Source organism: Malurus melanocephalus, unplaced genomic scaffold (assembly GCF_030028575.1).
Source record: "Malurus melanocephalus ecotype Western Australia unplaced genomic scaffold, MMel_1.1 scaffold_99, whole genome shotgun sequence".
NCBI lineage: Eukaryota > Metazoa > Chordata > Aves > Passeriformes > Maluridae > Malurus > Malurus melanocephalus.
Genome location: NW_026623331.1, coordinates 454,022 through 479,616, shown reverse-complemented (window position 1 = coordinate 479,616; position 25,595 = coordinate 454,022). Strand labels below are relative to the sequence as shown.

The window sequence follows — 25,595 nt, the reverse complement described above, 5'->3', positions numbered from 1 at the left end:
ATCTGGCATGTTAGGGACAGTGCCTTAGATTGCTACTGTCATATATGTAATGGCATCAGCAAAAAATAGCACAGAAGACTTTTTTTGGGTGTGGGTTTTTTTGTGTGTATTTTATGCACTAACTGCCATTTTAGGCCTCAAGCAGTATCAAGCACATCGCTTTGCTTCTTTTGTTCTCTGTTTCTTCACGTGTAAAATGAGAATAATTTATTTCCTTTCAAAATGATTTGGAGATCTAGGATGAATGGTTGGGGGATAAATGTATCTACTACAGTDGTGTCCCAGCTGCACATGTATGTGGCTGCTGGGATTCCTTGAAATAGCCCAAATTCATATACTTCTGCTTTTATCAAAACAAACAAACAAACAAACAATAACAAAATACAAACAAACAGCAACACCCCCCTAAAAGTAACAACCCCCACAGGCAATTCAGTGAAGGGAAGATTCAGTTTCTGGTTGCCCAGTCTTGTTCCCTTCCCATATGACAGTGAGATAGAGACCCTGAAAACCAGGAAATCCAGAGCTAAGGTACAGCAGTACAACCTGAACTCTGAGTTGTTTGATCAGTGATTCAGTCTTCCCGTAACATACATATGCATGACACCATGACTCCTGAAGCAGAACATCTCAGAGCTGCAGCACTCTTAAGTGTTCTTAAAGGAAAACTTTCTTTCAAGTACTCTTTAAGAACACCTAAAAGTGTCTAGGTGAGTGTCACTAAATGAGGAATCCTGCACATATGCTGCACTCAAACTCTGAGACCCATTTCCTTGAAACAGCCTCTGATGCAGTAATTCTTTGTTCTCTTTCACAGTCAGCTTCAGCACCTATGGGATCAGACACAGAGACTTGACTGCTACTTAGATGACAGACCACTCTCATCTTTTGTCTTTGTCCAAAGGAGTGGTGGTTATCACCACTGGTCATGATCTTAATTGAAAAATGAGCCATCAGGACTTGTGTCCTGATTTTCATGCTTCTCTTCCTTTTGCCCACACAGCTGCCATCTCCCTGCCATCAGCAAGAGATTTGCTTGCAAATCAATGCCAAGAGCCACTGTGAGCTCCAGGTGCAGCCATWATGCTGCACTGGGATGTACCTCAGGTGGATATTTCCTAGTCTTAGGAAGTTTGAGAGTGACTTGAACTTGCAGCTGACCTGGAATGACATGAGGAACCCACAAGGCAAACTTTATGTTAACCAGGCTCTTTGTCAGCAAATTCTGGTGTTAATTTATTCATGGTTGGCATACTGTGTGTTTAAAATCCTTCTGCAAGGCCTTCACTGGGAGCAGTGATAGCTGGACTTTGATGCTGAGGTTTGCCAGTGGTCACCAGCTCAACCTCTTACCCAGGAAACAGGAAAAATTAAATAAGACTGAGTGATSCACAGTCAAATACTTTTGCAGCCACAATGAATATATATTAAAAAACCCAAACAAACAGAAAAYCATCCCTTTTCAATACTTTTATTAGAGAGGGAAAGAAGGAGTAGGGAAGGGAAGAAGAGAAGGAAAAGGGAAAGGAGAAGAAAGAAAACATTTTATGGTGAACACCTCTTTTTAGCAGAAATGCTTTACTATGTTTTCAAATGCAAACTGACTGCAAATCCCAGACTTCAGCCACTGGGTTTTCATATGGATCCATACATATTACAACTACGTGTGTGCTTATGTGTGTCTTAATTTGGTTATGGGCACATTTKGGTTAAGCACACTGTAAACAACAAAAAGATGGTCCAAAWAGAGTGAATAGTTGAACCACCAAGRACAACACATGCAGGCAGACAGAATCCTGGGGTGGACAAGAAGACTRTGAGTCAGTATTACTCAAGACAATWAGCAGYTRCCTTGGTGCACCAGCAGTCTAACCCTGATCCATATTTTGATAGGCTTCCTAGGAAAAAAGAGTTTCATGGAGGAATCTGAAGGAGGATAGAAAGATGGCTATGAAGATACTTATGGGAAGCTCTTCTTCCACAACCTGGAAGAAATGCAAACCTAGTTAATATATGGACATTGAAAGGTGGCACTATCTGATCTGACCTGCTTCTTCAAGCAAATGAGCAAAAGTAAATGATTTATTATCTTAGATAATAAATAAAATAACATGGGCGAGTACCATGTGAAGCAGTGTTCTGAGCCTGAGGTCCTTACATCTGAACAGTTCTGATTGAAAAGATATCACCAATCAAACTACAGAAAACTTGTTGCAAATATGTCTAGGTGGATGATGGGTATGTTTTKTCTTATGTGCAAGTTTGAAAGGATTTCTGTAGTACTTTATGCAAATACTACCCTCTCATTTATGGACATGTCTTGCTGATTATGATGGACTTTTTTGAGATACATCGTGTAGATAACAATGCAGGTGCCTTTTATCACGTGCAAAGGATCTTGCAAGGAGACAAGGAGTCTTCAATTTGTGTCCTTCCATCCACAGCTTGAAGTAGTGGTATAGTGTTTGTGGTGTATTTCTTTCTTGAGATAGAGTGTGAGAATGTGAATTTGTCTATTCTTTAGTTTTTTACTTTGCAGTACCTTTAAGSGTACTTAAACTATGAGAACTCCAGCACAAAATCTGCTAGAACGTTTTGGCAGGTGTTATATTACTTGCTCCTTAACACATCTCGTCTAATAAAACAAGCSTGTCTTGAAAATTTCTGTCCATGATTAGGTGTGCTGGTTTGGAATGGCCATTCATCTGCCAGAGCCAGCATCTGTCCTACACTTACAACGTGCTCTGTCTGCCTTGTCCGTGACCAGCGGCAGGGAATCTTAACCATCAACTTGAACTTGGGATCAGGCACTCAAGGAGTATCTRTGGATTGACTGAGGCCAACAAGTTTAGAAATACCTGGTTACTTATTAAATAAGATTTTGCATTTTGTGTGTTGGCATGAAGCCTTTTTTTTCATTTAATTTAATTATTTTCCCTCTACCATGCATGTGTCACTGTACGAGGCAAAGGTTTTGCCAGACTTTCTACTCACAAAGGAAGAGATCTTTCCTGATGCGTCCTAGGGATGGTGCTGGAACCAACTGCGCCTGAGGAACAAAGTCTGATGTTCTATGGGTAACGCATAACACAAAAAACCCTGCAATTCCTGAACAATTATAATTTGTAACACACTGATCCTTGTTATCTGTGCTATTTAAATACCACACAGCYCTGCCTACAGAGAAAGAACCAACCGCCACTGCAGATCACAAGCACATAGGAAGATCTGAAATTAATTTATATGAACTTTTCCTAAAGAGCTGGGAAACAGAGTCAAACCCCTCGATTCATTCAGTGAAACAAAGTACATCATATTTTAGCTGTGAGAGGTTTCTAGATCCACTTCTTCTGAATTCCGTGGTAACTAAGCTGGGCYTTAATTGTGGTGAATGATGCAGAGGAGATGAGAGAAAACCTCCTGGATACAACCAGCAGTAATAAAGATAATAAAATGGAATCTTTAAATATGCCTAATTTTTCTGTTCTAGGTCTACTGCTATCACAAGTCACCATTGCCACAGATTTGTGATATTTCCCCTGAATCTCTTCTAAAATTACACTGGCAGAGAATAGCATGGTTCATATAACTTAGTCATGGTGAATTTACTTGATTTACTCAAATTTTGAGGTTATATATCTGAACAAAAGAAAATGTTAGATAATCAGTATCCAGTAGGCCCCAGTGGCTCATCTAAAGATCRAACAGGTGTGAAATAGGACAGAGCTTGTTCTACAGGATTGTAAGGAAAGAGATGAATGCATTTTAAAAGATTACACATTTGCATTCAYCATGGCAAAGACAATGAATGACTATGAAGATTTAATCTTATACAATTTACCAAATAAAAACAACATAGTGCTAAAAAGCAGCTTACAAGACATACTATCAAACAATCACTTAAAAACAGCACTAATGAAATTGCAACCTTTTTTGCAAGCCAAAAGTAATTTATTTTGCTTTTCTCTGTATTAACAATTCCATCAATTATCATGGAGATTTAAAACAAGACTGTGGAAGGCTCAGGTAAGACTCACAGGTGGTAGCACTAGTACCAGTAATAGTCCTTTCATTTATCAAATGCCCTGGCTATCAATTGAATAGAGCATTTGTTTCATCCAACACTTTTAATCTTCCAATCTACAGTGGAAAAAAATCTATCAAAATGGTTAAAATCAAAGCCATCAGCAGTGACCAAAAGGTACAGCCAAAAAAGCGCAGAAAACAATGGGTACCTTTGTGTCTACATACATTGAAATTGTGTTTTTAAAGCAGAAGTCATGGCACAGTGGTACAGTAGGGGAATATCCTGTGTGTTTAAGCCACGGGATCCCAGCTGCAGAAACTTGGCAGCTAACATGAGAAGGATGGATGCTCGTGGGCTGCATGGTGGTGCTGGCACRGCTGCCTGTCACAGAATCTTTAGAGCTGGAAGGGACCTCTGCAGATCATCTGGTCCAAAACTCCTGCCAAAGGAGGGTCACCTAAAGCAGGTGACACAGGAACACATCCAGGTGAGTTTTTGTCTCCAGGCARGGAGACTCCACAACCTCCCTAAACATCCTGTTCCAGTGCTCTGCCACCTTGTGTGAAAAAGCTCTTCCTCATGTGGAGGTGAAACTTCTTGTRTTTCAGTTTATGGCCATTACTCCTTGTCCTGTCACTGGGCACCATGAGAAGAGCCTGGCACCATCCTCTTACCACCTCCTTTGAGATATTTATATGCATAAATGAGACCCCCTCTCAGTCGTCTGTTTTTTAGACTAAGCACGCCCAGCTCCGACAGCCTCTCCTGAGATGCTCCAGACTCGCAGCAAATTTTGTGGCCCTCCACTCGACCCTCTCCAGTCTCCTTATCCTTCTTGTGCTGCGTAGCCCAGAACTGGACACCGCACTGCAGACGTGGCCTCACCAGTGCGGAGTAGAGGAGGAGGGTCACCTCTCTGGACCTGCTGGTCACCCTCAGTAGTAGGTCAAGGGACCTTTTTCCTCAGGTTACCCCACGACGCCGGCGGCAGAGATTTCTGCGGCCCCGCTGCCGTCTGGAAGCGACCGCCCGCTGACCACGGCGAGGAGCACTTTCGGGGCCCTTCCTCCAGGTGACCCCACAACACCCAAACTTCAGGGCAGGGGAAGCTTGGCGGCCTCGCTTCACTCCCTGGGCGGGCGGCAGGAGGAGCCCAAGCCCCGATCTGGCGGAGCACCGTGGCGGGCAGGTGAGCGGGCCGGGCCGGGCCGGGCCGGGCCGTGCGGCCGAGCCCGGGAGCTCTCCAGCCGCAGGGCCAGCCCGGGCGGCTCCGGCCGTGAGTCAGAACGCGGGGCGGGGAGGCGCGGCCGCCTGAGCGAGCGAGCAGCGAGCCAGAGCAGCTCCGCCGGGCGGAGGCGGGGGCAGCGTGTCCAGCCCAGACCCCTCCTCCCGCCTTCCTCCGCCCGCTCCCTCCTCCCTCCCTCCCTGCGCGGCTCTCCCGGGGACGCGGAGAGGCGCCGCCGGGCCCGGGGCCTGGACCGCACGGGTGCCCTCCCTCTCCCACCGCCGCTCCCAGCGCCCGGCCGCGGGCTGGATGTAGCCGGGCGCCCCGCGGGGGCTGCAGCAGCAAGATGGCGGGTAGGCATCGCCCCCCTCCCCCTTCCCGCACACGCCGCCTCCCCGGCGAGGCGCCAGCCCTCCCTCCTCTATCCCCCCTCCTTCTCCTCTCCCCCGCCCCGGCTTCGGGAGCGCTGCCCGCCGCTGTCCGGGCTCGGAGCGCTGGGTACTGCGGGCGGGTCGCGTCGGGGGGCAGCCCAGGAGCGGGGCAGGGTCACGCGTGGCACCGGGGGCCGGCGGGCGCGTTTGGCACATGGTGTGCGTGTGTGTGTTTCTCCCCCACCGCAGATCTGTCGCTGCTCCAGGAGGACCTGCAGGAGGAGATCGACGGATGTGAGTGAGGACAGGGGGGAGCGGCGGGGCGACTGGCAGGCGAGGAAGTGGCTTCCGCGGGAGAGCGCCCAGGGTGCATTGTGGGAGGCGGTGGGGAAGAGGAGGAAGCCATGGCCATGCTCGGCGCTTCCCGGTGTCCATGACCCGGTCCCGGTCGCGCGTGGGGCTGCGCCGGGCGGTCCCGCGGGGTGCGTTGGGCGGCGGGCGGGGCGGGGGCGCCGTTAGCGGCTGCCCCGGCGGGAGCGAGGGAGGGAGGGGAGGAGGGATGGAGGCGGGGGAGGCAGTGCCTGCGGGGCGGCGGCCCCTCATGGCCCGGGCACAGCAGAGCGCCGCCAGGGAGGAGGTTAAGGCCGTTTCATCTGTAGCATCATGTGGGTTGCACGTTCCTTTTATATCTATTTTGTATATCTTTGTTTGTGTCCCCCATCCCTACCCCTTTCACCACCTCCCCCTCCCTCCCCCCCTTTCCCCCCCAGGCTCCCTCTTCCATGTGAAGGGTCTGGAGCACATGTCCTCTAAGGCTGTGGGAGCTGGGGTGCTTAGCCGGGAGAAAAGAGGCTCAAGGAGGGACCTTACTGCTCTTTACAGCTACCTGAAAGGGGGTTGTGACCGAGKGGGGGTTGGTCTCTGCTCCCAGGCAACCAGCGACAGGAGAGAGGAYGTGGCCTCAAGCTGCGCCMGGGGAGGTTCAGGTTGAACACCAGGAGAGATCTCTTCTCAGAAAGRGTGATTAGATTTTGGAATGGACTGCCCAGGTGGTGGTGGAGTTACTGTCTCAGGTGTTTTAAGGAAAGACTGTATGTGGTATGGTCCAGTTGATGTGGTGGTGTTTGGTCTCAGGTTGGACTCTGTGRTCTCAGAGGTCTCTYCCAAGCTGATAGATTCTGTGAGTCCTGACCCCGCTAGAGAAATCTGTGGAGAAGAGTCAATGTCASGGTGCAAAGTAGCAGAATTGTGGCTGAGGTGGTGCAAAAATTGCTAGCTCCATGTTAAGAAGCATGGCAGACTAAGATGTTACTCAGGTGAGAAGGTGTCTGTTGATCTTGTCAATACTGAGGGAGCTTCTTTGAAACAGGGGAGGATGAATTTTGGGTGGAAAGTGAAAATGGAGGTGGAGGCAGACACGTGCCATGGGTGTGCAGACCCCCAGTTGTTGCCTTGAAGRTGTTTTGTCTGCTGTGCAGTCTGCACACGGATGGCATCCTCTCACCAGGGCTGGAGTGCAGGAAAAAAGCCTTCTGTTTTGTGGCTTACACTTTTAGAGGAGAGCTATTTAAAGTTTTCAGGAATTAACTGATACATCTTCTTTTTCACTTTTGTCAGCTGACACTTAGAAGGCTCCTATTGTGCTTTGCCTCGCACAAAGAGGGAGCCTTTCCCTAAGGCTTTTTTTTTTTTAAATTCAGCGTGATAAGTTGCTGTTTGAAAACTCTGTGATTACAGAGGACTTTTTCAGAAGGGACTCAAAAAAAAAAAGCACATTCTTAAGTTTCCACTTAGATTATGGTTTTAGTTGATTGTAAGACAGGAATTGAACTTAACGTGTAGGCATTGGAGAGGTGAGGGAAGCTGTGGGTTCCTGGTGGTGGTCTTAATGTGTTCAGAAGTGAAAAAAGTGTATATAAATGCAGAACATGCAGAGATGACTCAGTCCAGATGAGAGCATCCTGAAGGCAAAAGCTATAGAGAAATATAAAAATTTGAAGCCTCATTAAATATTACTGAGGTTTTGATGGAAGTAGGTAAAAGCAAATGTCTCAATACTTGAGCGTGGTATTTTAAGAGGAAAAAACAGGAYTCTCTGTGAATCAATGTGTGCTGTCTGGATGTAGTTCAGTCCCACAGTGGCTTTTATGGTTCCAAATTTTATGTAATTTTGTTCTTGGGAGGTGTCTGTGAGCCAAAGAAAAATAATATAGATAAAGGACAGTGTACATATTTAGTAAAAAATACAGTTTGTTGTGCAGTGTTATTTGGAATAGCAGTGTTTTCTATCCCTGTACAACATGTTTTACACAATTATGAAAGTATTTCCAATTGATTAGTTGCACATATGAAACAGACAATTAAAAAAATACGACAGAAAGCTGCAACTTCCACCTGAGCCCCACCCTACTGCATCCCTCTGTTGTAAATATTTTAAATATTTGTAGGTCTTTCAAGTAGCAGAGTTAGACACTGGTGTAGAGGTGTATTACTGRAGGAGTAGAATGCTATAGTGATAAAACTGGAAGTGCTGGCTGCTTTTGTGCCTGTGTGATTCTGCCAGATGCATTCTTGCTGTTAAGTGTGCTGAWCTGTGTTTAAGGACAAGAGTGAAATACTTGCAGGCATACCTGTAGTCCTGGTGGTTTAATTTAGGAGGAGGAATTAGATAAATGTAAAATAGCATGATTGATTGACTGGCTGTTTTGAAAAGTGAACTATGTTTCCAGTAAATTTTTTGGCTTCTAATTGATCTGATATCAAGCAATAGCAAAACATCTGTGAGGTGTGCTGGAGAAACCAGGAGAATTTAAGACTGAATGCATGTGTAAAGGTCTGGACATCTGAAGCTGGGTGAAGCTGAGCATATAGCTCAGGACGTTTCACTAGATTAGGTGTTGCTTTGTAGCTCGTCAGTGAGCCTAGGTTTGAGTCTGACTCATGAAAATTTTTTTTATTGTTGTATTATTTGATTTGGTGTGGTTTTTTCCCTTYGGTTATGAGAATCTACAGTGTGATTCAGTGTTTCCTCTTAATGAAGGAATCATTAAGGTGACTTAAGAGATATCTTTTAGTGGTCATATTCTAAAGCAGTAGGAGAAAGTCCTGCAGTTGAGCAAACAACCATGCACAGTTGCTGCTGTTAGTAATGAACCAAGAGTCTGCATCTTTTAGATATGAAGCATGGAGAGCRGCTGTTTTATGATCTTAGTCTTTCAAGGTTTCTTGAATCAAGTGTTTTACTGGAAAGTTGGAGTTTAATCAACAACTTATACAACTGTACAATTTGTGCTTCTCCTCATTTATTATGCCAACTCGTTAGATGCTAATTAACCTGAAATATAGAACAGTAGAATATCTTTGGAGTACTGTTYTAATGGCTGCTTGTAAAACAGTTTACCTTTTCCCTGAAGATAACTTGGTAAATATTTATGTTAATGAAATATTCCTAGTTTTCAGCAGAGCAGTAAATCTGCTGTTGGAGTAGTGGGAGACCTTCAGAATATATGCTGTGGAAGGCATCTACTAAAAAAAAACCCTGCCTTTTGTTTATTTGTTTAAGAGGTCAGAGATTAAACAAGAGCTTTTATAAGAAAGGCTTTCAGAGAGTGGTTGATAAACCAGCTGGATTGACTTTTAAATAATTAATTTCAGCTTTGGTTTGCATTTCTATTTTGAAAGCTTCRTATTATTTTTCTGCTCTTGGTTGCTTGGTAACGACTGGAAAGCTCTGATTTTTTTTTCTTGAGGTGAATGCATACTTTACACCTGGTACAGTAAACAGATGATTGCTTTGAGTAGTTACATAGCTTGCAAATGGCATTTCAGTACTTTGATTTTAGCTGATATTTCACTTCTGTAGATAYAGTTCCTGATGTCACATGCTGTAATAATAATTGAAGACATTCTGGGTCTTCCATCTTTAGCCATGGCTTTTCCTTGTTAGCTAGTTTGAAGTAAAAGGAAAAATAACCCAAAACCAAGACAGTGAGTGTACCCTGGCTGAGCATGCAGTAGGCTATAAAAGAAAAATTKATTCCTAGATACAAGTTCTTGTGAAAGACAACTTCGTTGTTGACTCTAACCCCAAAATAAGGAACATATGGTTGGATTATTAATTTATGTGAAGATAAACCTAACAAGAATCCTTGTGTGATACTCGTTAAGAGGAAAAAAACCCTACCTCACTCTAAAGACAATAGGGCGAAAATTCAAAAATTTAAAGTGGAAGCCTGAAGAAGAATCTGCATACCATCTGGCTTTGAAATGTGGCAAAATGAAGATAGCAGTTCAGTTACCCATAGCATTGTTTGGATTGTTGGTTTCCTTGGTCTTCTGTCTGAAGTCTTGCACAGTATATAATATGAAGTCAGAAAATCTGGCTTTTGTTCAAATCTTTGTTTTGTGCATACGAAATCAAAATAGATTAGTATAACTGTCTAAGCTAAGTATAGAACAGAAAAGAAATCAAGCAGCAAAAATGGTTGAAAAGGAAACATGGGCTTGTAGAATTAYATCTTGCTGAAAAGTGTTCTTTATGACTCTTCCTAGATAGTTTATGTTCCCCCTTCCCCTGGCTGTTTCTGAAGGTTGAACTGATCTGTACAGATAGATGAAATGAAACGTACCATGATGCTGACGTCTTTCAGTCTGACCACTGATGTGTGCAGGATGTGTGTTCTGAAAAACAGAGCCATCTGCAATTAGAATTCAGATTCAGAAAGAGGATGGCTTTATTCAACTCATTATTTTAATTGTGATTTAAACCAGGAGAGAGAAGGAATTTTAATCTGATAACTGGTTTTAATACTGCTTTACAGTTATGTTTGGAAAAAGTCTTTGTTACTGATAGCTCACAGCTGCATTTGCATGCAGCATCAAGACTTCTGGTAGTTGCAAGTATATGTGCATGCTTTGGTGGTTATGTAGCTTATTCAGGTTTTGAAACTTCACCTTTTGCCATGTTGACAATGCTGAATTTCCTTTTTCTGTACTCTTAGTTTCCAGATGTTTGAACTAAAAATGGAGAAAAAGGAATTTTAATATCTATGCAGTGTTTAGACAGTTCCAGTTTAGAGCTGTTAAATGAGTTTTTACAGATACATATATAYATACACACACCTGTGTGTCAACTTGTTTTCTTTAACACAACAGTTTAATAGTATGATAGATTTAAAATTCAACAGTAATGTAGTTTTTACAATTAGCAAATCTAATGTTAAAGTTTGGCTGCTACAAGTGGATTAAACAGTTTTAAAAACATAGCTCAAACATAGCTCTGTTTTTACTGAGTTCTTTTCCATTGATTAAAAAGGGAGGACAGGTCTTTCTAGCCTCTCCTCCCAGCAGGCTTCTTAGTGAGTGAACCAGTTATTTAGCTGAGCTGAAGAAAATTTTCTTTGTACATCTGCAGATGTCAAAAGCTGTTTTATCATTGATGCTATGTTCTTCTTCCAGGTGATGAGCAAATCATTTGGCATTAGCAATGAGCTTGCATTGGTTGAATGCTTTTAATTAAATTATTCTCTTAGATTTTAAGTAGGGCACAAGTCTCTTTCTAAATGAAAGGTAATTTAACGTTTTTAACCTTTTAAAATGGTATTTTAAATAAAAAAATGTTTTTTCTTTGTTGTTGTTTTGTTTTGTTTTTATGAAATCAGTCTGTATTTTCCTGTGGTGTCAAATCACAGTCACAGCTTGACGCTGTGTTGTGCTTTTTATTCTCTGGCAGTGAATTATGCTAGCATAACATGCATTCAGTATGTTAAAATTCACCTTGCCTTTCCCACARCTGTACGTAGTAATATCAGAAGCTTTTGCATTGTGGTTTCTTTGTTCCTTCACCACAGAATAAGAATTAGTAAATTCTGTTACACTGCTAGTTGTTCTGTATAGACTGCAAGTCATGCCACTTCTTAGACTTAATTGCAGCTTTGAATGTAGCTAAATTTCCAACATGGTGTTCCAATGCCATGTTGCAGTATTGACCTTTTSGTCCCATCAGAGTCCTAGCTTCAGTGAAAGAGTGCTGAGATAGTTTGAGTTACCGGGTTGGCATTTCAGCTTTGCAAAAAAAGTAATAACAGAAATRCATAGCAGATTTTCTGTAGTGATTGGAATCAGTTCTCTGGTGTGACCGAGATTCTGCTCCTTTGGGAATCCAATAACTGTTTCTTAATGCTAATGAAGCACACGTGTTAGSTCTGTTGTTTTCCCTGTAGATCGGGGTTTAATTCTCCCAACACTTCAGCTCATTTCTGGGTATTTTAATGTGGTGATTGACCCTCACAGAAACTGGKAGACTCAGGTGGATGGTTTTGTCCCCTTGGAATTCTCTTTTTAGTGGTCTCAGGTGGGTAATGGTTAGTGTCTCTTTTCTCCAGCAACCTCTTAGGATCCTGGAGAGAAGGAGATGATGTGAGGAAAGGATTGTGCTTGATTTGATGTGGGTTAATGAACCTTCCTCATGCAGCTGCACATTAACACCTGGTAGAGGATTGTAGAAGAGGTAATTTTCTAGGCTTTCAGCTTTCCAAGGCCCCCAGCATCACTTATGATGTGAGAATGTGCTTTTCACCAGGGACCTTTTATTATCCTATCTCTGGCACGGATCCTCAATTAAGATTGCCAGCTTTTTTTTTTTTTTTTTTTTTTTTTTTTTTTTATTTTTTTTTCAATTTATCTTGTAGGGCAATGGGTATTCTCCTTCTCTCTTTCTCTCCAACTTGGCCCCAAAAAACAGAGGGAGTGCAAGAATCTTAAAGGAACTGCAAATGTTCAAAATCCTAGGCTTGAGATAGTGAAACCTTGGTGCTTGTGGTTATTTCTAACTGCTGACCTATTGTGGAGGTRGCAGACTGCAGTGTGTCGAAGATAAAATGCTTTTCTTTCCTGTGTGTGCCTTTTGCTGCTAAGACTTTCCCTCTGTGTGGGCAGGAAGTTTTCCTTGCTAGAGTTGTAACATGAGCAGAACTGGATGAAAGGATAGCTTCTGCTTTGAGAGCTGGAGGAGCAGTTCCCTCTTTGGAACGGTGAGGCAGGGACAGCTGCCCCTAAAGATTCCCAGAACATCAGGGCCCCTGTCTGCTTTAGAAGGTATAGTATGAGAAAAGCTAGTGTGGCTTTTTCTTGGTYGGAGAGGGATGCTGCTGCTCTTTCTGGCAGTAGGCTGTTAAAACCCTACTGTATAGGTTGAAAAAGTGTCAGAGTATGTTGGTGAAGGGTGTTTGTTTGCAACAGTGGACAACTGCATTGAGAATTGAGACCACTTGTTTGGTGGGTTTTTCTTACTGTTTTTAAGGCAAAGAAAAGAGACARATAGTACCATGAATATGTGTTATCCTGCTGGACATTTCTGGAAAAGCTAAATAGATTAATGTATAAAACAGATGTGGGATATGAATGATATTGCAGACTGTTGAAGCATTTTTCTCTGATAAACAAATCTGCTTAGGGAATTTTTTTGTGTTGTTGCCATAGTGCCTGAACAGTTCCCAAATATTTGAATGGAAGAGAGACTACTTTTTCCTTCCTCTCTAGCCTACAGAAGGAACAGCTTGATTASTCTGTAGGGATACTTGCTTGTGCAAGTAATGTAAACATTAAATTGCATTGAAATGAGCACCCATGACCATTACTTTTTCTAAGAGTGAATCCACTGCATTTTGTATTACTCAACCTTCTCCCATAGAYCAGTTTTATACTTCATACTGAGCACAAACAGGAAGAGAGTGGAGAGTTGGAGCAAGAATTTCTCTGTACGCCCAGGAAACACAGAGGTTTATCCCACCAAGAGTTTTGAAATCTGTCAAACAACAGCTCAAGAACATTGTCTGGGATTTAAGCMGAGAGAGGAAAAATGCCTTTAGGAAATTCAAAGGGATTTATGTTGCAAAGCCATGTTTTCTAGATTATAGATGTACTAGTAGAGCTTGCCTTCTGAAGTGTTTAGCCCAAATAAGTATTTTAGTTACTGCGATGATGCTGTCAAAGTCAAGTCACACTTGGTAGCTGATGGATCATAACTCGTGGTGTCACGTGAGTGTTGCAAAGCTTACACCAGTCTTTGGAACATTTGAGCTTCAGCTGCTTGCTTCATAACTCCCTTCTAGTTAGTCCAAGGTTAAGGTGCATATAGTTTGAACTTGGTGCTTTTGTCTGTATCAGATACCCAGTTATGTGGCAGAATTTGAGCATGGCTCCAAGCATAGTGAATGCTTGTGTTGTATCATGGTAAAACCAGGGAGAACATGTTTGAAGATGGAAGTAGGATTTTCCTCACATTGCTACAAAATTCTCAGTCAGTCACGAGGTCAGTTAAAAATCCCACAAAAAGTAGTGCTCTGCAGAGAGAAGAGCACTTACCTTTCTTTGACTGTAATGACATTACAGAGGAGAAAAAAGTACCTTAGAGGAACTTCCTGCTTGCACTAGCTGGCTTTTGCTTCACTCCAATCTTATTCCATGTTTCTTAAGTGGATTCAGTTGTTTGAAAGGGGTAGAAGACAGGGACCTAAATAACAGGGAACATCTTGGTGATGGGCGTGACATGCTCCCAGCAGGAAATAGGCAGAATATAAACTGTTCATTGTTTTAACTGGTAGCTTGGATGTCCTTCTCTTTGTTTCAGTTTCCTCTGGACTAGCGTTTGTTGCAGGTCAAACTGTTAACCAGTAGAAGGTACAGTCAGCTGTTGTGCAAATAAGTGACTAGTGAGCAATATGAGCTAGAACTATTCAGGTTTTTTTCCTGAGCAAATCAGGATTTTCAATGSTGCTTGCATATGCCTGAAAGAAAAAACTTGTGTAGCTGCACCTATTCTCATTGCTTAAAAWATTTGGTATTGCCCCTGGTTTCCTCTGATGCTTGATGAGAAATGCAATCCCTTTGGCATGCTTGATAACTATCTTTTTATGAAGGCCTTTGCTAAATGAAAATATTCTCACTGCCTTACATTTAGATTAGTGGGTCTTTGAAATTTGCTCTATCATACTTGCATCAGTTCTGTGTGTAAACAGCTGCTGATTTTTTGATTCCTGTGTATCTCATCTGCTAATTGCTCTGCTTCCCTACTCCCCAAATCTGTACTGAAACTTTATTTTAAAGGGTTTGCCATGTCTGTGCTTTGAGCTGTTAGCAAGCTCTGCTATCAAAGTGCTAGGTAAGGGCTAATGTCGTAAGCCTCACTTGTTGGCAAAGCAGCTTTGCATCAGAGTTGCTTTGCATTTCCATCTTATCTACTTCCTATCCTGCCTCTCTACTCCTTCTGCCCCAAACCCACCAAACTGAGTTCAGACAACAAAGGCTGTGCATACAGGTGTGGTAACTTGACATTCGTAAGAGGCTCAGGTCTGATAGTGCTCCATGGTTTGAAGGGCTAATTTAGGGGAGAAACACAAAATGAGAAGGGTGGTTCTTATTTCTGCTAATATTAAATGTGGGCTGGAATCCAGGGTTATTACTTGCAGTGATAACTTTTGCTCAGCAAAATCACATACGTTGTGGCATTTCAGTTGCATTTTCAGTCTTGGGTTATAGCAGGAGGAAAACAGAGATAGTAGATTTTAAATGTCTCATGGGAAAAATAGCTTCTGCTTTCTAATGGTAGGTTCTGTGGTGACCAGTGATTGGGCAGGCAGAGTGGTAGAATTCAGCATGACAAGCACATTTTGTAATATTTGTATGTCATTGCAATATATTGCTGTTGGTTAATGTTACTGAAGCAGTGCTGTGAATTTGCCGTAGCAGATGATTCTGAAATATGTCACTGATGCTTTGGTCGGTGTTGTCATCACAGAGCCAGAGCTGGGACACTGTGCAGCAGGAAAGGGTTAAGAGCAGTGAGCTCAGCTGTGAACAAATGCAGATGTTTAAGCATTAGCGCTCATATTGAGGTGAATTTCTCTTTGCAGAAAGAGATGCGAAGTGATGTTTGTTACAGAAAGTTAGATAGAAATGAATGTATTTACAGTACTGGAGGGCTGAGAATGCTACTTGTGTTCTGCAGAAGCATGAATGTAAGGTGCATTTATTCTTTTGTAGCATGGAGGGCAGTAAGTTAGAACAAAACCTGCTTCTGTTATTTTGTGAGCATGATACCAAATGTCTGGGCTCGTAAGATTACTATTTTTGCTTTACAGTAAAGCAGAAAAATTCCTTGCATGAGCAGAAGAACAGAACTCAGTCCTTTCTGCATATAAGTGTTCTATTATCCTGAATATCCATGTGATAACAATTGATGTAGAGTGTAGTAAATAGCTTGTACTAAAATTGAATAAAAATTAGTCTATTTTAGTAGATCTATCTGTAGCAACTGCCATATAGATTTCATAATAGATCTTGAGAATGCTTTGGGGATGCAGAAGATAAAATGAGAGAGCTGTATTATTAACTGTAAATCTTGAACCCTTAAAGCTGTTTGTTGTTCYGCTTTCAGAATTGAAAATTGCTTATTTTTTTAGAGTACACTTCATGTTACTGAGTTTCTRTATCAAAACAAGGAATATGTTTCTGCCATGGAGCTCATACCAAATACAGAGAGCAAAAAGAATATATATAGGCCTTGCTACTGAACAGTATGGCAGAGAGTGGTTCCTCCATTGTTAAATAAAAAAAAATGGTTAGTTTTTCAAACATGATTTGGTATACCTCTCTGTGGAAGATACAGTATGAGAAAGATCTTTGTGAAAGATAGTATGAGGATGAGACACATAGCAGAARAGCAAACTCCCTTGAAAACTGGCCTACAGGCTGTGGTTTTATAGGGGACTGARTTTTAAATGGACCTCTGTTTTGTTGTTATATGCTCAGCCAAGCTTGGCAGTGGTTGACTAAGCACCTCTAAACATAGCCTGCCTCAGCACGATTGCTGTATAGTTGATGTTAGTTAATAACTGTGTCAAGTTATTGYCATAGAACTGAGGAGAACTTAAGGGAAACAGGAGAGCTTAAAGCAGGAAATGCTACCACATACTTTCAAATAGTGCARTATGGACCAGATGCAAGATAGATAGACAAGCCTGAACAACTTCTGCAGAAAAACAGTCAAACAAATGTTTTGACTAGAAAATGAAGGTACAAAGAGGAGAAGTTACTTGGCTTGTGTTATACAACAGGTGTGATAGTCAGTCACAAAATATGATAGTCAGACCTGGAAGCAAAAGGCAGTGCCTGTCTTCTTGTGTGATGCTTCCTTGTGTTTGGCAGTCATTGCRTAGAGTTATGAAGAGAAATTTGCAAATTTCGTCTGGGTGAATGAATGAATTTATTCATTTTGCTCTGCCTCAGYACGTGAGTGGACAGAAATAGAGGCGCTGTGATTGCTTTTGACGTTGTGCAACTGCTGTTTCTCCCCCTGATATCACTAGTGACCTTAAACTCCTGGGGTAGGGTGTTCTTACAGAAACTSCTTTTTATTAGTTCTACTTCTGCATTTTGATGTGAGCATGTAAGACCAGATTAGAAAGTAGTTAAGGATCTGGACTTCAATTAGTTTTCAGTGGTGTCATGTAGCTTATATGCTTTCTGTGGATTTGGTCCATATTTACTTGTACCAGTTTGAAAAAAAGGAAAAAAAGAAGAAAATTGACCCATAGTTTTGTTGCAGTAGGAAAGTAATGTGTGGTTCTGTTGCCTAGTCTACATTCTGAGGCTGGAAGAAATCTGTATGTTCTACATTTTAATTAGCCAAGTTAGTCTGTACTGGTTTTGATTGGCATAGAGTTAAATTACTCCATACAACTTTGTATGGGGCAGTGTTTTGGAATTTGTGCTGAAACTACTGTTGATAAATCACTGATGTTTTACGTATTTAAACAGGGCTTACGCAGTGTTAGGGCCTTTTCTACTCTTCAGAGTGCCTGCCTGAGCAGGCASGTTGGAGATGTGCAAAGTACCCCTGTATAAGCTACTATGAAGAATTTTAACTGTCCCAGCCAAAACCAGTACACTTGTGTTGTTCAAGGGTGTTTTTTGCATTTGTAAAATTTACAGAARGTTTTGTGGTACTTGGTCGAGTGCTCAGAGTTGGGTGGAATGCAGAGTAGGGCTGAGGAGACAATATTCAGTTGATTGTCTTTTTGATATCTSCTTTGGTGTAATGTGGAGGGAGTAGCAAAGTGACTTGGTTTCTTGAATAACACRAAGTATGTCCTTTATGCATTGTAAGTGAGGAGTTGTTCGATGTTGGTGATTGGTATTTGTGTCAAGTTGAAGACAAACATCCACTTGAGGTACTTTGTTAGAATGAGAGTTCTTTGTTAGAATGGACTGTCTCTTTTGGYTTGGATTGGTGTCTTGACAGAGAAAGTGAAAATGAGTATGTAAGTAACTGTAACAGTACTTTACTAGAACTATAAACTGTTCAGTACTGATTACATGAACATTAGTATTTTTACCACAATTTTCTTCCCTGTGTTACAGTTGTGTTAATCTAGATGCTGCCATTTGAATGATGTCTTCTATGGCTATGAGCTGAGATGCTGGAATTATTTAAAAAATAAATGTTGTTCAGTAGCAGAGGCACATCAAGCTCAACATAGTGCTAAGCCTAATTTTACGATTTGTAAACTCAGCAGAGCCAAATCCACACGACTCACTTTCTGTTTGAGCTAGTAGGAGACATCAAACAGATAAATTGTAAGCAGATGCTCTTATTTTWGTCATTGGTATTTACATCTGATACAGAGTGGATTTGGCAGTTGGGTTGACTTAACTGCTTTCATGAGGCAAAAATTACAGAAAAATAAATGTAGAGAGTAAAAGGAGGGACACAGAACAAAGCTGAGGTTGAGAAGAGAGAAATGGAGCAAATAAAATTGGTGGTGCATGTAATGATCAGCATTTTATTTTTTTGTATTCATGAGTTTGATTGCTAAATAGGAATAATTGTACTGTTAATAATTATGTTGGTATTTTGACAGTTTCTTCAATGTACGCTTTTAGATTTCCAGCGTGATCAACAGACACTGAAATAAAGAAATAGGACCCTGTCATAGAACTAATTTCACTGTCTGGTTTGGAGAGAAGGAGGCTGAGGGATGACTTCACTCTCTGTAGCTTCCTGAGAAGGGGAATATGGAGAGGGAAGTGATTTAACTTTTGGTCAGCCCTGAGGTGATCAGGTGSTTGGACTAGATGATTGTTTAAGATAGCTTCAGCTGAAATAGTCTGGGTGTGAGATAGCAGAACTATAAACACARGAAAATCCCTGATTTCAGTTGGATTGATGGGTTGAATTAAAGGCTTATGAACCTGTGAAAGGATGTAGCCTGTTCCTTGTTAACTTAACCTGGCATAAAGTTACGGCTTGCGTTATGAGTGGATTTTTACTCGCCCCSTGCTTCCTGTGAAAATAAAACTGATTCTAGCAAAAAGCCCAAACTAAACCACAAAAATTAAACCGAAACAAACCCACAAAACGAAGCCAAACACAAGTTCACACAGTTATGTAAACCTGAGTCGCTAAACACTTTTACTTTGTGTTGCAATAGCTTTTTGCAGCTGATCTTTCTTTTCAGCCTTCCCCTCGTCCCTTTTCAGTTTGTTATTCTAGCCTCTACCTTAGACATATCTAACACCACCAATTCCTCTCCTCAGATTGCTCTTCCATTTACTTTGGCTCCTAGTAACTTCCTTCCTTACTCCCATCTCCCAGATTTTTCTCACACATTTGCTCATTCCCCATCACTTTTTCATTTGATTTCTGGCAAGAATTTCACATCCTATCAGTAACTGCAAAATCTGGTCCCTTGTGCAAGGATGGGACCAGCTGATGTCCATGGATTCTCTATATAGAAAATGGGAGAATTACTTTGTTGGTAAAGGGTGCCATTAACTTTGTTTATGTCTAAAAATATTACTCTCCTAGAGCTCAGTGTTTGTCTTTTGACATTTGAAATACAGTARGGAAGATATTCAGGCAGTAGTAGGTACTCATCTATTCCAAATGTTGAAAATAATGGTACAGTATCTGGTAGGCAACTGACACAGCACATCACAATTGTATGGAAATTAAGAGGAGAGTAATCTTTTTTATTCTTTCTGTAGAGTTMATTTTAAAAAGTTATTGCTGGACTTGTAGATCCGTCTTCTGATCTTCTCTATTTGCAAGTTTTGAAAAGGCATTTCAGAGAGATTTGGCTAGACTGAAGAGTAGGGGTAGTGTACTGTAGTATCATATTTCCAGAATTCATGGAGGTGACCTGGCATAATTCTTTCAAATAAGTGATTGCATTTGAAGCCAGAAGTGTGTGTTTGCTCTGCGATTGCGTTTTAGAGCAGTTTTGAGACATAGGGAAAGTAAAATGGTGGTGATTCAAATCCTAATTCTTGAACGGCACTGCAGAACAGATCCAATTCTTTGGTTCTATGTTGCTAAAGGTGTCTGTGTATGTGAAGTTCCCTGTTGATGTGCTGGTTAATAATTATGCAGTAGGTGAATTGTGCCTGTTTTATTTGGTAGTCAGATCTAGAAACACAGCCTGATATTTTTTTAAATGCTTAATTTAYGTTTTTCTATTTTAGAGCAAAGTCTTTTTTGTCTGTTAGATCATGTTGTATCAACTGTATGAGCTAACTTGCAGCTATGATTTGAGTATGTGTCTTCAAAAAGATGGCTTTACAATTAGATATAAGTCATTTACTTGAGAAAAACGTAAGGTATAGAAATACTTAGGAAGTTAGTGATGCATCTTACTTGGCAATTTAGAGAAAATTACTCAAAATCCATTTATGCATCATCAGTTCCACTTGTATAGAAAAGACTTTATGGGGTTTGGGGGGAAGCTGGTGGGAACAATATACAGTTACTAAATATGTTGTCAATGGGATCTTGCCTAGACTTATGTATTTCAGACCAACAACAGACATCATTTTAGTGTTAAACTACTGTGACTATAAGGAATATTTCTGATGTCTCTGATAGTTGGTGTGGATGACTACAGCTCAGAGTCTGATGTGATTATTATACCTTCAGCCCTGGACTTTGTCTCACAAGATGAAATGTTGACGCCTTTGGGAAGACTGGACAAGTACGCTGCAAGTGAGAACATATTTAACAGGTAAGCTTTTTAAATGTCCTATCTGGCTAATGCTGTGCAAACTATTCATCTGATTCAATTATAACTGAAGTTCATTTGCTTGGAATACAAATAATTTCAAAAAACCCAACTTTTACAAAACTCTTCAGTTTCCACCTCTCCTTCTGTTTGCTCATTCTTGTTCTGCTTAGAGAGATCAAAATATTAATGATAACTGAAAAACATTTTTTCACCTTGTAAGCTACTGTAGTAAAGGACTTTTTGAGCTTCTTCATTAATTGGACCACATCATTTAGGTTTTTTGCAGATGCTAGCATTCCTGTTGGTACAGCTCCGWGTGAAAGTGTGTTTAAGAAAATACTTTATGAAATGTCATGAGAGCATTATGGAACAGCACTGTAGATTGCCAGAGAAACCCATGAATTGTACTTCAGAATGAATCTCCTCTGTAGTTTACAGTTTGARTATTGCTGCTTCTGGTTATTGAAAGTGAACTTGCTCAGTTAACACTGTGTTCTGCATTTTCCTATTTTTATTTCTGTAATGCCACTAAGATAGTTCTTTATAAGCACAGGTATTGTAGCATGCCTCAGCCAGCAACACATCCCACCCCATCCGCTTGCATTCAGATGGTGAAATTTAAACCCATGGTTTATTTTAATTGGAACTGTAAACAGTCACAGGATCACAGAAATGTGTTAATGTTGAGATTTTCTGGTGTTTTATTTGAATGTAGTGTAGTTTATGCTTCAAGTAAGCTTTTAATGAAGTGTGTTTGCTTTAATATTGAATTCTTAATACAGTAATATGTGGGAGAAAAGTCCATGATCAACCACCCAATAGGATAACCCCTGTTTTGTTGTTCATGGCCTGGGTTTGGAAAGGATTTAGCCCTGTTCTTAACTTTAGTCACGTAAGCTGTACTTAAAATTCCACACTACATGTATGAACATACCATTGAATCAAACCTGAAAATTGCAGAATGGGTTCTCTTGTTATAACCTGCATAAACCTGTATGCTGAAATGCCTCATTTGCAAGTTTTGTTTTTTCCTGAAGTCCACAGTTTATTGTATTTTGTAATTTAAGATTTAATTGGCAATTTGACTACCACGAGAGAATTTTTGCGTGTTTTGACTTTTCATGGGGAGGGAGGGAAGAGGAGCCTTTAGGACTCTAGGTGCCAACTATGTAATAAAAGTCAATAGGGATGAGAACAAACCCAAAAACTCAAGTTGTGTCTCTTGAATTTTAACCAAGAGTGCTGGTTGTAATATTTTACTTCCCCACCTAAGAAAAAACTGTATCTGATTTCTCAGTATGGATTGCATTGGATTTGGGGATTCTTAAGCTTGGAATCTTTTTAATTACTCTGTCCAGCTTTATGCATCCTGTTCTTTCCTGCAGGGGAAGTTGGTTGGGGTAACTAGTTTTTCCTGATTTGTTTTTTTCCTGTGTTTATTTGTTTGGATTATTTTTACTGGTACAAATATGTTTTTTTTTAATCCTACCTCTCTTTGTAGGCATATTATGTTATGTAGCATAAGAAAATATAGGAAATAACAAATTATAATTATTAGTGGTRTAACTGTGAGTAGTGCTTGGATCACAATAAATGATAGTGACTACTGCAGTCAGTTTATGAGGATTCAGCATTAGTCAGGAATAATAGGAGGGATTTTTGCTAGGCAGAGGAGCTGGAGCATTTAATAGGAAAAAGATAAATTACATTTGTTTATTCTTATATCTCTTAGTATGGCATAAACACATTCAGTTACTAATGAGTAGTATAATGTTTTTAAGATATTATGATTGAGTTAATGTTTTAGTTGTTTCTGTGACCTGGAACCTGCATTTCTCTGGYAGCTTCAAATTACACATCCCAAACTCTTGAAACATAATCACTGAGTCTGGATAAATTAGGGTAAGATTTTTTTTTTCTCCTGTAACTGGATGAATTTGATTTTAGTATGGCAGGGTTTTTGTCGTTAAATTTAATTTTAGGTATTATTTCTCTTTGCATTTGGTATTATTATCCTTTTCTATCTGGTTAGTCATCTACCTRCACATTGTGTTTGCAATCTGTGATTGTATTGAATGATTAAAATGAAGGGATTTTTAACAAGTACTGCAAAAGTCTAGTCTCCTTGAAGTGGATTCCTTGAGCACTCATGATTTCTCARCCACTTGTTCTGAGATGGAAGTGGATCAGTCTGCAATTTCAAGGGATGGGGCTTGGAAATAGGAATGTCTTCATTTAAATATGTAAGATTTTTGATAGGATGAACTGAAAAAAAAAAAAAAAAGAGGGAGAGGTAGGGAATCCTTTAACAGCTTCCCAAGTGGTGGAAAGAGTTGCTTTGTGACAACTTTTGGTATATTGTGGTTTACATTTTTACTGGTTCAGGTGCTGCTCATGAGCACCACAGATGTTGCCTTAGTCTATGAGAATGGAGGGGAACCTGACAAATAATACAATAAATGACCTCTGTTGTGTCTGTAAAATAAGGCAAGTGGGGAGTCTGGCTATGGTTTGATTATTGAAGAGCCAGCCTCCAGACCAGATCTGAGAAGCACTCTAGCACATACGCCTTGACAATCCAGCATCACATTACAGCAAGAGTAGATATTGAGCGGAAAGCCCAAACCATCGCCCTAAAACACAGGGTCTTTTGTCTGGTAGCACCAGTATGTGTACATACATATATGGATGATGATTCCATTTGCTATTTGTTTTAAAAACCTGTTGTTGGTGCAGTTTGGAATGTAGCCTCTTTTCTTTTTTTCATGTTGAAATTCCTTGTGGGTTTCCTGAATTTTTATTGCCATGAACTTGCATCCATTCCTCATTAAGAAAGTTCAGAAGTCTACAGTAAGCACCAATAAATCTATTTGAATAGTGAGGGAGTTCCTGAACACAGACCCTTCATTTTCATAAGCCTGTGAGGAATTTTTGTTGCTTTTCTCTTCAGACCAAAGCAAATCTTGGCAGGAGACTGGTTCATGAGTGTGATCAGTCTTGGCTATTAAGACTGTATCTTATATCAATATAGATAATTTGAAGCTATCCTTTTGCAAGGCTTCTTTGTGTTCTGAAGTATTTCTTTGCTTTTCCCTTGGGAGAATACCTGATGTCCTTTGAGAAAGTTTTTTTGGAAATAGTAAAATTTAAAATATTTSCAGAACAGCAGTAAGTGAGGATATACTGGATCTCAAAGAGGGATTAAGCATGTGTGTACTCACATACAGCTTATAATTAACATTTTCACAAGAACTTTACTTAACTGTGTATTTCAAAACTGRGACTTGCATGCATAAAGTACCCCCACTAAAACTGAAGAATGCTGTAATTACAGGATCCCCACTGTAATGTATATGAAAAGCCTTTCTTAGTGTGTTTGGTGCAGTATGTGGGATGTCGAGACTACCTCGCCTTATTTTCATTCAGGTATGATCAGATTATAGCCAACAAGTTAATTGAGAATTTGGTTGCCCACAGCTGCAGTTGTTTTTCTCCCACTCTCTTGCCTTCTTCTCTGCAGCCTAGCTCAAGTGTAGTTTCTTTTTTGGTTATTTGAGTACTGACAGTAAGGAAATGAGAAACTCATGCTGAAGACATGCAGGTGAAACTATACTGGCTTCATTCTGAAAAGGAAATTTCTCATCATTTTAGGAGAAATTAGGTTATTTCTCCTAATCTCTAACTTTACCCTTTTTGTCTCAATGTTTCTGATCCTGCTGTATGTTAACAGAATAAAATGTAGTAAAAAATGAAACAAACCTCAAAACTTTTTTGCACTTAAATTTGCAGATCTGTGCATACCAAATAGAGTACTTACTTATGGCAATAAAACTTGAGGAAGTTTACCTTTTAAGTGTACRTGTACACTCTTCAAAATACCTCTCACCCACACATGGGCATAAAGGCAGAGTGTTTGTCATCTGTTCCCATTTTATCCTGCTGCTAATTGCAGTTAAGTGTGCCTRCAAGATATCCTATCAGTTTTTCCTAATGTTGGACAGGCTCACGAAAATTTGAATGTTACAAAATATCATTCACTTCTGCACATAGTACTGGAAGTAGTTGTCCCAAATTGTGCCTCCATTAACTAGAAATACTGTACAGTAACAATATTTGCTGTTCAGATCACTATATTGTCATCATTAATGGTGGTGGAGTAATGTGTGTCATGTAGGTACATTCCCTATTAGAATGCAGTTATTATTATTCCCTATTAGAATGCAGTTCATGCAAACATGTTGTAATTATTTCTGGAAGAAAACTGCTGCACCTCCTTTTCCTTGTTGCAGGAGATATGTCCTTGCCTCTGCAGCATGAAGCATGCCCACCTATTTTTTGTTGCTTTGTCTGTGTCTAGACCAGACAGATCATTCTTCAGAGCTCTGTTAATTCAGAAATGCTCACCTGGTACTCACCTGGCAAGTTGCAGGGCAAGTTACMGCTTGCCTTATGTTATGGTACTCTGCACTGGGAGTTCACTGCATCCTCTGTTGTAGGCTTTTTGTAGCTTGACTGGCAAGAAGGAAGATGAGGCTGCTAGTCACGGCACCAAGTGTSAGCTTGCAGGGCTCAAGTCATCTGCAGTAGTTGCCCATGTGCCAGCTCTCAGCGTGTGGCAAATACAAAGAAGGTTTGGCTTGTTCTATGTTTATATCTTTGAGACAAGAAGAATTCTGGAGGATTGTTGGGATARTGGCAGAACTAGATCACAGCCTATAATGTTTGGAGAACATGAGTGGCCATTATCTCCGAGAGCACAGGATGGATGGATGGATAAATGGATGAATGGATGAATGGAGTGAGTTAAGAGTTTATCCTGTGATTACTGGCTSCCTACCCAGCTGGGTTTGCTAAAGTGGGCTTAGCTTACCCTGGTGCCCTTTGTTGTTTTGCTTTTTACTGGAATCTGCTTA

At 40.7% G+C, this 25,595-nt stretch overlaps 1 protein-coding gene across 8 annotated transcripts in view; it reads left to right on the top strand.

The window, feature by feature from the left end:
* The first annotated feature begins 5,427 nt into the window (after nt 1-5,427).
* PPP4R1 (protein phosphatase 4 regulatory subunit 1) overlaps nt 5,428-25,595 on the top strand; it is a 65,195-nt gene continuing 45,027 nt past the window's right edge. For 2 of the 8 annotated variants that reach the window (XM_057368922.1, XM_057368916.1), the window contains exons 1-3: nt 5,428-5,605; nt 5,873-5,917; nt 20,547-20,682. In XM_057368922.1, the coding sequence (XP_057224905.1) occupies nt 5,599-5,605; nt 5,873-5,917; nt 20,547-20,682 (188 nt within the window). In that variant the 5' untranslated portion in view covers nt 5,428-5,598. Of the gene's footprint in view, nt 5,606-5,872; nt 5,918-6,011; nt 6,106-6,187; nt 6,289-20,546; nt 20,683-25,595 lie in introns of those variants that run through there. The other 6 variants (XM_057368919.1, XM_057368920.1, XM_057368917.1 and 3 more) reach the window with 6 other exon arrangements.